The sequence below is a fragment of the Lepisosteus platostomus genome, chromosome 12 (assembly GCF_059453375.1).
Source record: "Lepisosteus platostomus isolate fLepPlt1 chromosome 12, fLepPlt1.hap1, whole genome shotgun sequence".
Classification (NCBI taxonomy): Eukaryota; Metazoa; Chordata; class Actinopteri; order Semionotiformes; family Lepisosteidae; genus Lepisosteus; species Lepisosteus platostomus.
In genome coordinates this window covers 43,843,885-43,860,259 of record NC_142622.1, presented here as the reverse complement: position 1 = coordinate 43,860,259, position 16,375 = coordinate 43,843,885, and the positions used below count along the sequence as shown (strand labels likewise).

General features: G+C 41.8%; 1 protein-coding gene across 6 annotated transcripts in view; it reads right to left on the bottom strand.

Annotated features, from left to right (window-relative positions):
- Positions 1 to 148: 148 nt before the first annotated feature.
- Positions 149 to 16,375, bottom strand: part of LOC148651607 (collagen alpha-6(VI) chain-like) — a 38,318-nt gene continuing 22,091 nt past the window's right edge. The window contains exons 20-31 of one of the 6 annotated variants that reach the window (XM_088602151.1): positions 15,452 to 15,487; positions 11,292 to 11,354; positions 9,203 to 9,265; positions 8,450 to 8,512; positions 5,072 to 5,134; positions 4,630 to 4,680; positions 3,848 to 3,883; positions 2,144 to 2,206; positions 1,453 to 1,515; positions 1,082 to 1,117; positions 814 to 850; positions 149 to 270 (exon numbers count right to left, since the gene is read on the bottom strand). In XM_088602151.1, the coding sequence (XP_088458277.1) occupies positions 164 to 270; positions 814 to 850; positions 1,082 to 1,117; positions 1,453 to 1,515; positions 2,144 to 2,206; positions 3,848 to 3,883; positions 4,630 to 4,680; positions 5,072 to 5,134; positions 8,450 to 8,512; positions 9,203 to 9,265; positions 11,292 to 11,354; positions 15,452 to 15,487 (681 nt within the window). In that variant the 3' untranslated portion in view covers positions 149 to 163. Of the gene's footprint in view, positions 271 to 813; positions 851 to 1,081; positions 1,118 to 1,452; positions 1,516 to 2,143; positions 2,207 to 3,847; positions 3,884 to 4,629; positions 4,681 to 5,071; positions 5,135 to 5,497; positions 8,513 to 9,202; positions 9,266 to 11,291; positions 13,829 to 14,016; positions 14,341 to 15,451; positions 15,488 to 16,375 lie in introns of those variants that run through there. The other 5 variants (XM_088602152.1, XR_015925780.1, XR_015925781.1 and 2 more) reach the window with 5 other exon arrangements.

Sequence of the window (16,375 nt, the reverse complement as noted above, 5' to 3'; positions counted from 1 at the left end):
GGGCGCCTGAGTACAGCCAAAAAAGATGGAAAAGAAATAAAAACGAATTCCAAATAGTACATAAACTTTGAAGTAGTGCAACTTGAAGTGTAGTTATACACACACCACATAGTACTTTTAACTCTGGGTTTTAAAAAGTCAAACTCTTGACCTCACTCGTTCATTACAGTCCGTGCCAAGTGCTAAAATAAATATTACCAATAAAAGAGAAGACACTAAAGAATAAATTAATTATGTAGAAGAATTCCAACAAATTACCTTCACAGCATGCTGTTAAAGAGAAAATGAGACAAAATGTTAAATTTGCCCAGCAGCATTTGTTGAACATACAAAGTTCATATTTAAATTTAAAACGTCCACAAAGAAAAAAATGAAATCTTTCATTACGAAGTCATTAATGATTAATCTTTATTATTTCTGTAAAAAACAACAGCAGTTTGGTACATAGCTATTACAGTACAGTTTTATTTAGATTTTGAAATCAGAGACGAGTGTTTTAGATTTCAGAAAATATTTTTAAAAAAGAAAATGAAACTTCCATTTGTGAAGAAAAAAAAAGCCTTCCACATTCCCACATTGCTCTGCAACAATCAAGCATTTTTACTGGTAAATTAAATTGTAACTGCACTTATTACTTTTAAAAAGTCAAAATGTTGATTTTCATGTTGCCTGCTGTCGAATTATCAGGTTTGATACAACAGCTATTAGCGTTTCTTATATCATCTTTTGTTTCCTCAGTAGCATGCTGTTGTATGTGCTCTTTATGTTTCTTTTAAAACAGTATGAAAATCTCTGGAGGAAAAAAAAACTTACGGCATAGCTTCTTGATGTGGGAAACAAGCTCACAGATCTAGATGGATAAACGAGATAGAGGTACAGTATGTTGAATTTTCATTAAATCAAACAAGAACATTACAAAGGTTACAAACAAGTGGGAGTCATTTGGTACTGTAGCTCATGGCTGAGTGATCCAAAGATCTCATCCAGCTGTTCTCCGAAAGGGGCTGCAACAACTTGACCGATTAGCTACAGTTTGTTCATATTTTTAAATCTGGAAATAAAATGCAGCTACAATACATACATTGTCTGATTTGCGTCTGCTCGGTCCTTTAGCACCCTGAAAAAGAATACAGTTTTGAAAATTATAAGAAAGTGACATGAAAATGAGATCAACACAATCACAAAAGGTCGATTTCAGATTTGATACTGTATATTATTTACTGTGCCGTTTTTCTCACAACAAGACACATCCTGGACGAGATGCCGGCCTGTTGCAGGCCAGCCACATGGGCACAGAATTTCCCCTGCCACCCTAGTTTGCTTGTTTATGCGGTCCTATATTTACAGAAAAACAAAAGACCCCTGGAAATCTCAAGATCAGAGCACAGTCAGACACGGATCAGCTGTAATTGTAGTTCCCGTAACAGAGGGACGATCAGATTCAAAGCTGACCCCATGGCCCTGGAGACCAGGGTTTCCAGGCTGTCCGGGGGCGCCAGACCTGCCGGTGGAACCCTGAAACAAACACACAGCACAATTAACGGGGTCCCGCTAGACATCAGATGCACACAAAAATTTAACTCTGCAGAGAAAGTAGCTTGTTGTTAGCACCGACGCATGCTGTGGCTCAGCCCGTGTTATTAAAAAAAGAATTAAAAAAGTGGACTTTTTCTGCCCAGGTGCTTTTAAGTTGGAACCAAAACGACTAATTCATGATGCAGCCAGCTGAATTTGCCTTTGCCCTTGGTTTTGCAAAAACTCCTGTGTAACAAGGCAGCAAACTCTTGTGTAATGGTAGACATAAGTCCACCACAGGGCACACACGCACTCCTGAGATAGAGATACAACATAACCTGGCCACCGTGTTTTTCTTTGGAAACCCGAAGGACAGCATTGCATCCAGGCAGATCACACAAACTCCAAGCCGGCGACCCACGCGTCCACACTCAAACCAGGGACCCAACAAAAGTGAGGCAGTATTTCTAACCCCTGCACCGTTCCATCGGTTAGTACTTTCCATCTGCACATTTCTGGCAAGAAGGAATCCGAGATGTTATTCCGAGGAGCTCGACACAGCTGCAGATATATTGCCGAACTGGAGTTTTTCATGAGCCTGCAAGGAAAGCACATCAACGGCCCTCACCCGGCGTCCGCGGACCCCTGTGGGACCGATGCTTCCTTTCCTTCCTGGATCCCCCGGTGGTCCCTTAAAGCCAAGAGGAGAAGAGACACTGAGCTTTGCTTTCTCCTACAGTACTGGATACATATCCCGCTCCAAACACAGTAGGAGCCCAGTGCTCTTCCACTGCAGTTACTGTATGAGCCAGTGTAACATTCTTTCAACGCTGACCAACATAATTAAAGAAGCAATTCTCAAAAGCTGAAGCTACTGATGTGACTGTGTACATCACTGTGCCGCATTAACACCCTGCAGACGGCAGCAGCTAAGCAGGCCTCAGCCTGGTCAGGACAGCAATGGCCCTCACTACTTAGTCATTACACAGCCCGCTGGACTTCCCGAAACAGTAGGGGTGATGAACCAGGTTTATTGGTTACAGTCCACTCTGGGATGACAGAGAGGGCTTGTGAGCATTCCTAATACCCAAATCTTAATGTGTTGGCACTAATAAATGATTTTTGACACCATTTTGGCTAATTTTAGATAGAAACTTGGCTCATTTCAAGATGGATGTATTCCTTCCAAAAAAGTACATAGGATAATTTTGTAATGAGCTGTGTGTTTCTTTTGGAACTAAATATACAGTACATTTACCACTTTTCCCTGAGCAGTGTGCAGCCACTCAAAACTGTTACAGTATATGCTGGTGTTACTTATGTCAATAATGTCACGTTGATTATTATAATATGACATAATACCGTATATATAGAAAACATAATCTGAATGATTTGTTATTTTGCTGTCCTGTTTTATATCCCTTCTAGCAGCTCAAAAATCGTTTTGCTTTTCAAACTATGTTCAATTTTTTTCAAGTGTTATGCAGGGACAGCAACTCTATGAATTCACATGAGTGGTTCTCATTGTGTATTTTAACAAATGAGATTATCGGTTTTGCCAGACTCAGGAAGAAAATATGAATTGTCTGTCCTGAGTCCAGTTCAGGCATGACAGGGTTGGTTATTATTATATTGCAGAAGTACTTGGCCAATAAGTGACTTTTACATTTATGTCTCATGCTGAGATTTTTATGAATTGAGTCCATCAATTGTTGGACAGATTTGAGGATGGATAAGTGACAGGAGACCTGGATCACCTGGAGGCTGTCACCATCTCACCACTCCAGGTGATTCAGGGATATTTAAGGGCTGCTCAGACTCTTCTCGAGGGCTCTGTTATACAATAGTGTTTGTTCTCTGAGCTTCTCAAGTCTTTAGTTACCCAGGTCTCCTCTCCTGTCCTTTGTTTATTTCACTTTCCTGACCTTGCTTGGTTCTTGTCTACATTTCTCGGGCCTCCAGTGTGCTCGTTATTTTCTACAGTGTTGATCTCAGCTTGGAACCTGCTTTGCTTGACCTCATCTCCCAGACATCTCTGTGCCTGGCTGAGGAGCCAATGGTGCAAACCTACCACCTGTGGAATTATGACAGAATGCCTCCAAGTCAGACTCTCCCTGCACAGGCCCTGGACTACATTTGCCTGAACTGCGTTCTGTTTCCCCAGTCTGCTACAGCACCACTCCAACTGTGCGCACAGCTCAGTCACTGCCTTTCGTCCAGGAGGTGGATTCAACTTGCGACTCCTGATCCGCTGCTAGTTCCCGTCAGAGGGATATGATAGCATGCAATAAAATCAAACATTTTAATACAATAAAGCATTTACACAGCCTACCTGAGGCCCTGGGTAGCCCGGAAAACCTACTTCACCCTGAAACAAAACAAATGTCAGCAAAGATCCTTAAGTACAAGAGAGGAGTTGCAGAAGATTCCCCAACTCAAATACTTACAATGGATATTACATAATTCATATGCAAAAGCTGCATACTGTGTAAACTGGGATGTTATGCCTAGTTCCACGTGTTTATCATCATCTGTTGATGACTAATGTTGCTCTTTTCTTCCAAGGTCTTATTATGGGCTTTAACACGTGGTCTTTAGATTTGTTTGCAGACGGCACGACAGGCAAGTGAAAAGACATATGGCCACAACATCTCATTATTCTACACAACGGAAGAAGCAGTTTAATCATGGCAGGGAATCAAAGATATTTTGGATGTGGCCAATCCAGAGGAAAGTTCTGCTGAGGAATACTTAATAAGATCCAATTTCCCCAACATGTTTGCAAGCACCTGCGAAGCACAATGGAGTTTCTTTTGGAAACCATTAGCCTTAAACAGATTGGAGTGTCAAATGTTTTTTCCAGATGCTGGATGCTGGCAAGACCTCAGCCCCAAGATCAACGCGAGGCACTGCAACCTAGTAAAGAGCTCTGCTGGAGCTCTTCAAGACTGTTCTGGATTTACAAAGCATTTGGAATACCCTTCAGATAGCAGGGGACACTCGCACATACTGTAAGTAAAAAGCTGAAAATGGGTGGTCGTTTCTATAATACAAATAGTAATAAAAAAATTCAGACAATTCTTTAAATTCTTTACTGGTGTGCCTAGTATCTACCTTTCTTCCTTTCTGTCCAGGGGGTCCATGACCATGTCTGCCATTGCTCCCCTGTTTATCAAATGAGATAATAAATACTCTTCCATGACTCAATCACACTTACTAGGACCATATTCAATTAATCAGAATATCAGATTCAACTCTTGGAAACTACAGCCCTTCTTTCATTGCATTCACATAGGAAATAACATTTCTAGAAAAAAGGTTTGGTCAATGAAACCAGATACTGTATATGTTTGACTTATTATTATTATAGATAGAAATAATACTTATAAGTTACATTTATTGTATGCTCGATGTTGCATGTATTATTTCATTTAAGGTGTTATGTGGTATCAAAACATAATGAAAGGGAAGTAACTCTAAATCACATTATCATTAAACGCGACAAAGATGGCAGTCCACAGAAATCCACCATTTTTATGTTTTGACAAAATCACACCGGTAATCCTGCTGGTCCTCTTGGTCCTCCAGCTCCTCCTTCTCCAGGGTCTCCAGGCTGACCCTGAAGCGCATTATTAAAAGGGAGGTGAAAAGTCAGTGACAAACATACAGGCCCATACTCTGTTACAGTGATTAAAACAGTCTTTTAATTCATTTGGATTACTGGTGAAGCGGCAAGACCTATTACTAAACTTAGAATTTAGTTTTGTCAAAGATCTCTAATCATCTTGGTGTTGCTTTGAACAAGCATTTTGGTGCCTCTTTGTAAACGCAGAGGAGTGCGTTTACTAGGGCCCTCCGATAAGAGACGTGGCCTGGTGGCTCAGCCCCTCAGGCCCTGCAGCCTGGATCACAGTCCTGATGCCTCTTCCCACCCTCACCTCAGCCCTTCAGCCCTGCACCGAGAGCACTCCAGCCCCGTTACCTGCCAGCCTGTTCCCCGCCTGGATATTGCCCAATTGACAGCAATGCACAGCTCAGCCTGGTTCTCGGCATGCCCCCTGCAGACCACCCTGATGATGGGGGCCCAGTTCTGCCCGTCTCGAGGTGCAGACCCTCCAACCCAGCCCTGTCCCCGAATCTCCTCCCTGCTCTCCTTCCCACAATGCAGAGTCCATACTGGAGTCACTGCTGCTGGGCCCTTGCTCTTGGGGTCATGACTGCTCCATGCCCACCCTTGCCCACCAGGTGAGCGGAGCGGCATATTTGTATGAATGGAAGATCTCAGAAATGAAGAAAATAAATTGATTCTGCCTGAAAAATGAATTTGTTTTTAGGAAATAAACGCAATTGTAAATAAAACACATAGCATAAACATCTACACACGTACAGTAGTTCAGTGTTGTGAACGGTACATAATAATAATAATAATAATAATAATAATAATAATAATAAACTTTATTTTATATAGCGCCTTTAAAGGTGGCTTCTCAAAGCGCTTTACAGGATGACAATAACAATAAATAAGAAGACTACAACAATAAATAAGAAAATTTCACAAGACAGGACACAATTATAATTACAACAATACAACAATAACAATAGAGGAGACCGTGGAAGATGGTATTAAGAAGAGCAGAGGGGTGAAGAATGGAACCAGTTAAGTAAAGGCTTTTCTGAAGAAGAAGGTTTTGAGTCTGGATTTGAAGGAGTTTAGAGATGGTGACTCTCTAATATCCTTGGGCAAAGAGTTCCAGAGCTTGGGGGCATAGCAGGAGAAGGCCCTGTCGCCCATACAATGTAGACGGGCTTGGGGGACAGTAAGGAGGGCAGAATTTGAAGAGCGGAGGTTGCGAGGTGGGGAGTAGGGCGATAAAAGTTCAGACAGGTATTGAGGTGCCAAGCCATGTAAAGCCTTGTAGGTGAGCATGAGGATTTTAAAGTCTACGCGGAATTTGACCGGAAGCCAGTGCAAGGACTCCAGGATAGGAGTAATGTGAACACTAGCACTGGACCTGGTCAGGATTCTGGCTGCTGAATTTTGGACATACTGCAGCTTGTATGTCCAAAAAAAAACATTTTAATCTAAAAAACAACACATCTGCATGGTCTATTCTGGCCTATTCTACACATGGCCTATTCTGTCACAGCACAACAAAGCAAAAGCAGATGTGTTGTTTTTTAGATTAAAATGTTTTTTCTATAAATCGGTTATTACGAATGATTTTAACATCAGTACGACTGTATGCTCTAGCTGGTGTTATGCTTTTACAAACCAAATGCAGTGTGAAATGTTGGATATCCTGTTAGATATGGCTTTTCAAACACCACTGAAAGTTAAATAAAGGCAAACGTATTGTAATACATCCATATTTGACCCACAATACAGCCAGGTGGTTGACCAAGCAGGTTAAGACAGACGACTAACTTATTATTCCTTGTGTTGTTCCTTGTGAAAAATGTAATGGAGTGTCTAGGGGATTTAATTTATCTGCATAAATACATAAACCTCTCTGGCCTTTGTAGATGGTGCCTGGCAGTTCTTCTATTTCTTTTGTAATTTGGCACTGGGACTGCTGTTCACTTTGTCTCAATTAACAAAAAAATGGCATTTCTACAGTATGTAGACAAAAATGCTGTCTGAATAACATTTCCTGCTCAGTTTCAGTTGTTGAAAAATGGTTTAGGTGATTGACTCAAAAAATGGCAGACATTGCCCCTAAAATAAAAGGATTCACATTTTTGAAAAATAGCATTTCTTCATAAGTAAGTCAGGGTGTCATCTTGGTTTTTTCTTCTTAAATGTAAAAACCACATCTCTTGAGAAATAATCTGTGCAATCAGATCCAGAGAGGACAAATCCCAGTGAAGATCCCTGGGCTAATTAATATCTGGTGCTTGTGCATAAAGTAAACAAACTGGGCATCTGATCTAGCCTTTCTAAAATTTACTCACTGTACTTATTTTCTAAAATTTAGATCCACTCGAAATGCACGGGACTACATTGGATTCAGTTTTTGAATAATGGCCTTATGTCATGAAGAAATATGACTGCCTGACCGGCTCTTTAGCTTCTGTTTCTGCTACTGTCAAAGTGCCTCTGTTGAATAATGGTTTAGCTTAACAATTCCAAGCTTTTTTCCTATTCTAGCAGTTAACTACAAATACTTGCTGAGCAGAGCCACCATTATAGTGCTGAGGGCAGTTACAGTCACTGAAGAGGTTACTTCTTAGAATGTAAGCTGGAGTGTGAACTTTTACCATTCACACTCCAGGTGCAGCACTGAAGAAAGACAGCACCTACAGTATGTAATACTTTTTTTCTAATACCATAAGGACTGATCAGCACTCTGTAAGTGTCAGTGTGGAAAGCTGTCTTTCTTCCGATCTTAGGATCTACACAAAATGGAAAACCACTTTCACCGGGAGAAAATACTTCAGACAAATGCCCCCATTAGGTGAGAGAGCACTGTATTTAAGAATGTGCCTTGATTTTGGCGCAATGCTAAGATGAAGTACTGTCCACAGAATGGGTATAAAAATCCCAATGCATTTGATAACAGGAAGTGGTGTTAAACAAGTGTCTTTGTAAACATAAATAATAAAAACAGGCAAATTAATCAGATTTTCAAAATACACCTTGCCTTAACAGGAGTTAAAGTCATTTAGCTCCCTCACTCACAGATTAAAGGAAAATTTAAACTCAGAGGAACCCCTGGTCAAATAATTTGCTTGTTTTTGTAATCAAATCTTTGTTTATTTGAAGGTTGTTGGGCACATTACATAGCTAAACCTCTTAAACACTTACTGTCCTGTCTCTGTGTTTCTAAAATAAAAAACATCAAGTAAAAAACTTTCTTTTCAACAATATATGTGCGTACTGTACTTTATGTGCAATTCTGAGAATGTGTCTGCAAATATGTTAAGATTTTCCAACCTTCTGTCCATCTGGTCCCGGCTTCCCAACAGATCCTTCTGGGCCTTCTCGTCCTGTTTGACCCTGCAAACGTACCAGCAGATTACTGATTATGAAGATTCAAGTCATTAATTGAACATCGTCTAAACTTTTATTTCCAGAACAATCCTGAAAACGCAATACTATGGAGGGAGAAACCAAATTAGTTCTATGCACAATGACCCACATCACAGCTCGTCCTTCCAGGGACTGGAGTGGAATATGACTACAGAACGTTACGGAATACATCCCCCAGCAGGGGTAATGTTTTGGCCAGTGTGAGTGATTTGTCAGGTTATCTGGTGGCTGTTGTAATTCCCTCATGGGAGTGTCCTTCTATTAAACTGTATTAACAGTATTTATACATTTTGTCCTGTTCTGTTTATTATTTTGATTTCAATGCCTAAGCCATGTGCAAACAAATGATAGTCTGCAAAGACACCCTGAAGAGAAACCTTCGTGCAGTAGAGCATTAATCAGAGCAATTTCTCTGAAATACTGTACCTAGTCAAGAGTACAACTGGAATATTCCATCGGGGATTAGAGTTTTGAGGTCTTCCAGTCAGCAGTTCGGAGACCTAACCAGTACTGTACACTATCAAAAAACAGTCAACAATCAAATTGCTGATATTCTTGGAATAGTTTTGGACTATTTTATATCATTTCATTTGAAAAAACAAGCAAGAAACCTTGCTGAGCCCATATGGTATGTGCGTGTGGTGTCTAGACACCTACCTGAGGCCCAGGTAGACCTGGAGGGCCCTGAGACCCCGGGAACCCAGATGATCCTTTCTCCCCCTGTTGTGTGAAAGGAAGAAACAAAGGTGCGCAGGTATTCACAGTGAAATTCTAGGAATCTGATTTTCCCATCAGTAATCTGTGTAATTTCTGTGTGTGCTTGGCTGAGTGCTGATATTGCTTAACAGCTCGCCAGATGAATCCCCATCTTACTGTGCAGCACCAGACACCTGTGACTTCCTAGCCCCTGTGTGCTCGCCGCTTGATCGATAGGAACACTCTCGGTTCTGGTCTCGTCCTAGACAGTCTCATGTCTCTTGTTTACTACTCCCTCAGTCAGATCACTCACTCTTATTGTGTAGTCTTCTGTGATTCCTAGGAAAAAGACTGCAGATTATAACTGGCAGTGTAGTGTTGGTTTCCACAAAAATGCATTGTCTGTTTTTCTGCAGCTGTAGTTAAGCGTTTGATCTTAAATGCAGATGTCAATATTTGTCCAGCTTCGGTTGTGTGTAAATATAGTGCCCAGATGACAAGGTCAGAACATTTCCAGCCCACAACAGCATGATTCCGGAAAGACATTCTTTAAAAAATAAAGGCAGATAAGGATAACGAGGATAATTTAAAAATACCAGCACAGTCCATTTAGTTTTCTGGAAAGACTGTACTGTGGTTCATTTGGAAACTTATCAGATTAATACATATGAAATTGTTTGGAAATTGTTTGCTCTGTTTTGGCACAGTCAAGGTCAATAACCTCTTTCTTCTCATTGATTTTTATTCTGGTTTAGCTTTGCATAGGCTTCAAAGGAACACACAGAAGTTTTCGCACAGGTATGCTCAATTCCATGCCCTCCCATTCACATGATGAATATACAGCCATTGCCTTGTCCAGGCCTCTGCCAAGGCTTTTCTCAGACAGTTCTATTTATAGGAGCAAGTAATAGGTTTATTTCCTGCTGAAAAGAGAAGAAAGAAAACGCAATATTTCGGCTGTGGAGCCTTCTTTACAGTAGGTGTCTTCTTCACCTAAATAAGGCTCCAAGGCCGAAACGTTGTGTTTCCTTTCTTCTCTTTTCAGCTCAGAATAAATCTATTACTTGTTCCTTTGCAGCCTACGCAAGCTGACACAGCTCCCCACCTGAACTATTTATATTTATAGGCATTTATAAAACATGGTCATCAAAACTGAAAATAGCAAATGTTGTCCAGTAAGGAAATTTTATGCCTCTTCAGACTTTCATCCCAAAATAATAAACCAAAAATCATATTTAACCTTTTTAATAGTTTCTTCATAATTGTGGATAACACAAAGCAAATCAATGTATAGACATTTTTTTAAGTCTCAGTCACCTCATAAACCAAACCAGAATTCTCTTCCCTGTGTCTGATGGTTACACTGCTTCTCTATTATATACAGTAACAAACTACAGCACTTTACATCTACTCACATTCATTGCCTTTTGATTTATTGTGTTGCCTTACCTTGTTTGTATCAATACATCCAATTTTTAACCACTTTATTCAATTCCGGGTTGCAGGGGAGCTGGAGCCTATCCCAGCAAACATTGAGAGCACAGCAGGAGGCAGGATACACCTTGGATGGCACGCCAGTCCACCACAGGGCACACACACCCCCTGGACGGGACACCAGCCCACCACAGGGCACACACACCCCCTGGACGGGACACCAGTCCACCACAGGGCACACACACCCCCTGGATGGGACACCAGTCCACCACAGGGCACACACACCCCCTGGACGGGACACCAGTCCACCACAGGGCACACACACCCCCTGGACGGGACACCAGTCCACCACAGGGCACACACACCCCCTGGACGGGACACCAGTCCACCACAGGGCACACACACCCCCTGGACGGGATATCAGTCCACCACAGGGCACACACACCCCCTGGACGGGATATCAGTCCACCACAGGGCACACACACCCCCTGGAAGGGACACCAGTCCACCACAGGCGCACACAGACATCTACCAAATTAAAATGAACTGATTGATAGATTGAGAGTAAAGAGGAAAACCAACCAGCATGAAAAGCAAATACCCCCCCCCCCCCCACCTGAGGTCCGGCGGCTCCGGGCTGTCCTGTCAGTCCTCGCAAACCTGGAACGCCTCGCTCTCCCTGGAAGAGAAACCCAGCAAACACAGCCAGGCCAACCCTGAAAGCAGCATGGCCTCCAGAGAACGGCCACTGCGGCGCACAGTGAGGGTCTGACCAGCACATACTGTAGCAAACTACAAACAAACACATCAAGCGTCCAGTTTAACTGTGCGGAGATCTGTGAAAACACCAGATACTGTACATTTGCTGTACGGTATTTGCATAAGGGAAGATATACCTCCATCAGCCCTTGTCCAATCAAGGGAAGTAAGAATTATCAATCATTTGGCTTATTTTTTACTGGAAATGACTGCAGATTTGTAGCCATTTATACGACTGGACATTGCACCAGAGCATGTCTAGTGAAGTACGATGTACAGGTGTACAACAGACATGCCACCACAAGGTCTTTTCTCACAACCTTCCCATTGGAGTTCAAGAGCTCTGGACACATCGTCCCCTAAGGAATTAAATTACTGTGATGCTGTGACACAACATGATGATCCTGTTAAATCGTATTTGCAGTATACAGTACCGCAATGTAATTTTGTGGATATATTACACTGGTTTGTGCCCTGTGCTCTTGATAAACAATATTGGGGGGCAATGGCATTTTAAATAAAGTCCATTAGACATTGTATTCAGCATTACTCAGAGTAAGGAAAGTCTATTGCCATTATTTGATCTAAATCAAGCGAGTGACTGTGCCTGCCAATCCCAGCCTCATTCCCTGGAATTTCAGGAGAAACTTGCCTGGAAGCCAGATGTTCCGAGAACAGCCTTGGCTCAAAGTATTGTCAGGGGGCATTTTTCATATATGGAATTTGGGTCATTTCGTATGCACACAAGAACAATATTAGCTCAGCAGAAATTATTCAGAACTTATTTCTATCATACAAATTTCCCCAAAGTGTTCCCAGAGGATCGCAGCAGATGTGACCTGAGGTTTCACCCTCTCCCTTGACAGCATGGCTGTGGGGGTCCTCTGTTCAAACTCAGCATCAGGAGTAAGTTGTACTGCTGCAGGCCCTTAGCAGAACTGATGCACTTCTGTATTTCATGTGCAAAGCATGGTTTGTCGATCTCAACTGTTATAAGACAGATTCCAGACTCCTATATGAACCCTGAAACTTCTGAACAGTTTGCTTTTCTAACCTTAAGGTCTTAACACGAACATACACTGCAGTATCACAGTACTGACAAATGATTTTAAACTGTAACATGACGTCACTGAACGGCAAGGGAATTGCTGGTGACAAATGGCTGTTAACAAATTAGCCCCGTTCAGGTACATTCTGGGAAAAGTATACCGTATATGCTGATCAAATACTGTAGTAAAAGAGACCACTTTTTTGAGCGTGTTTTTAGAAAGATAAAGTATACAGTTTTTGGAGACTGGTGAAAGGATTTGGCTTCACTTTGATTAATTGAACAGTACTGAGATGCCAACGTACACTGGAGTGATTTTGACTAAATCACCTCATTAGTCACTTTGTTAGCAGGGATTTTACACATTGAATGTCGTGCTTGATGAAAATCAAGAAAGGAAAACACAGAAAATGAAACAACATTCCCTGCAGATCAAAAGAGAAAAACACCTTCCCGCCGTTGGTATGTACTGTAGGAGTCTAGACTAACATACATGGAAGTTGCTTGTCATCCAGGGTGTTTAAACCAGCAAATTATAATCTAACAAGATGTTACAAACAGGCAGTATATCAATGTCTGTAAGGCATGATGCATTGCCTGACTGCTGAGGGGGCCCAGTGCGATGTTCTGCGCAGGAGTGTGTAGCTGTTACAGACTTCCAGCTGTAGAGATTGATGGGAGTCTGGTTGCAGAGTGTTGTGCAAAACAGGTCCTGGAACCCACTTACTGCAATTTCCGCAAGCTTGTCCTGATGTAATTATGTTCTTGTAACAGCTGTTCTGCATGATAGGAAGGCGACAGATCTGTCACTGGTGCTCTGCTCACCAGTCATCAACACCATTAAACATTTGCTTGTTGAGCTGGGAAGATGTGTGGGTGTCACGATCGCAAACCCCTCCTCTTAAGGGCGCTCCAGCCCTTCCTCGTTTTCTCCCATTACCTGCACCTGTTCCCTATTTCCGTTCCCCCTTAAAAGCCAGACGCAGACTTCACTCGAGGTTCCTCATTGAATCCCGCTTCGTGAGAGCCCGGGTCCTGTTGCATCTGGCTCCGTTATGCTTTTAACCTTCCGTTCCTGATCCCCCCCCGCCGGTCCGACCCGGTTCATGGTTTTGATTCCCTGGATGGATCCCCTGGCCTTGGACTCTACCTTCTGTCTTGGAGACCCGTTTGGATTTTCTCATGGATTGTTCACCCCTGATTCACTCTCCCTGGACACCTGCACCCCTTGGACACGCCACCTGTCTCCATACCCTCTCCTGCGTGGCTTTTTCCCTACTGTTTCCTCACCAACCGGATTGTGTCGTCTGCATAGGGCCCGGAGAGAACTGTTCGTGACAGAGGGGCTCAGAGAAAAATAATTGCACTCTTTTAATACCTTGCCAAGGCTTTAAAAAGTATTTCATTTTAAAAGTAAGTTTAATTTATTTACTGGGAAAATATTTATACATCTCATAAGTTTATATTTCTTTAAAACTGAAAATGGGATGCCTTTGTTTGCACAAATAGTTGGACTAAGATGCTAAAAACCAAACAAGCTTGATAATCTTTAATGATCTCCCTCATTTACAAAATAGCTGAAATCTTCTGGGAAAGATTTAAATATGCAATGCAACAAAACAAGACAGCAGCCAAAGACAAATTAAATAATAAAAAGTCCAAAAACTGTGGCACCTAACTGCCTGAAGATGTTTCCTCTTTTACTGTTACGTCCTTTGCCCCGAACATATAAAGCAATTACAACAAAATATAGCTTTATCAAAAGTCACAGATGACTGGCCGACGCAAGACTGTTTTCTCAAAATCTTTAGGACCTCAAATAAGTAGAAGAAGGAACAGGTAACGGGTTTATTCCATGCTGAAAAGAGAAGATGAGAAACACAAGGTTTCGGCTGTGGAGCCTTTTTCACAGACAAACACACAGTGCTTGATCCACCCACCCACACTCACTGGTCCTCACACTGAATCCATTCTCATTCAATAACCTGTTTTACCAGCGGGTTGGTGGAGTTGCCATGGGCACCAGGATGGGACCCAGCTATGCCTGGGTAGAAGAACGCTTTGTCCCTGACCTCTACAGGCGATACATCGATGACTGCGTCGGTGCCGCCACATGCTCTAATGACCAGCTAGAGCACTTCCTGCATCACTTCACCAACTTCCACCCATCCCTCAAATATACAGTTAACAAATCTTCCATTACTGTTCCGTTTTTTAGGCATAAACCTATCCATTAACCATCCACGACTCTCTACTCCTGTCTATTACAAACCCACAGATTCGCACAGCTATCTCCTCTACAGCTCATTTCACCCCACACCCGAAAAAGGCTCCACAGCCGAAAAGTTGTGTTTCCCATCTTCTCTTTTCAGCCTGGATACACCTCTACTTGTTCCTTTGCAGCCTACGCATGCTGACGCAGCTCCCTACTTGAACTAAGAAGAAAAAGTACTTAAGAAATAGCTGTTCAGCTGCGTCCAGGAGCTTTTGTTTTAAATATCATGTACAATACATCCATTTCAGGCCTGGCATATGATGGTAAAACTGATGGCTCAACTTAAACAAAAACAGATTGGTACGTTTATCCCCAAGACAATGATTGTGAACCATTGCCTAAAAGTATAAAGTTAACGGAAGGAAATCTCTGATTCTCTGAAATGTAGATTCAAAGTATTCAAATTTAGTGCAAGAACTAAAAAAGGGAAATTTCACATCTCCTAGACATAATAATCGAAGAATAAGAATCTCTAATTAGGCAATGTAACCATCACTCTAAGACATCCATGTTTCTTAAGTGTGAACACATGTAAAAATTAGGTCCAGTTCCCTAAAGGATTAAAATTCTTCCAGAACTCTTCCTTCATGTTGACTATTTCAAGTAGAGACGTGTAGTGTTTGTTATTTTAAGACCAAAGTATACGCAGTTAAACAATTAAACATTCCCATTGAACTCTAAAGAAATCCCTTACCTTCTCTCCCAGTAGCCCACGTTGTCCCTTAGGACCCTGAAAATAAAACACACCTCCTTAACCTTCATTTTCAGTTCTTTTCAGTAGAAGGAACCATCTGCACTTAGTAATACAATAAAAATCCAGTTTGCAGCCATTATTATGAAATGATGAGCGAATAAGAATCTAAACTGCAGCCATGTCTGCATTCTCTCATGAGTCCTGAACTTTATCCAGAACAATGTCACTTTCTATTTCTGAACTAATTAAAAAGTCAACAATTCTTAAAAGGTACAGATATGATAAGAATAAGCCCACTCAGCCCACTTTTACTGCATTATTCAATATTAATAGTTTCTGGAATTTAGATTCTCAAATGTATTGATGGAGAACTTTTCCCCCATACTACACATTTTCAGTATATGGAATGTCATCTCCTGGTTTCAAAGCCTCCTGTGATGTAAGGAAGTCAGGCCATGTGTCAGTCTGCTGCAGCTGTGTAGTTAAGATGCGATGTGACTCAGATGTGACAACGTAATATCGGTCAGCTCAGTACAGGAGCTCTCTCAGGTGTCCGGTTCAGTAGCTGAAACAAATACTTTTTGAGAGGTTGAGAGTGAGCAGTTTCTAGAAAAGGACGGAGACACTCTGCAGAGCTAATAAAGAGCATTATGTGCTCCATATTAACATAATATAGTATTTCAGCAGTTCTAAAAATGGAACAAGCCGGCGATTATGAAGGGACAGCGTACTCAATACTCTGTCTTTAACTGGCTTTAACTGAGAGAAAGACACTGCTGGCTGGAGATCAGCGCTGACACGTCGCCGTCGCTTATAAAGCAGAGTCAGTGAAAATGCTGCAATAAGGGACCTGGGGAGGAGGGAGGGGGCTGGAAAGATGCTCACAGTGCCATCAACAACCGTCATTAATTAATTTTGTCATTG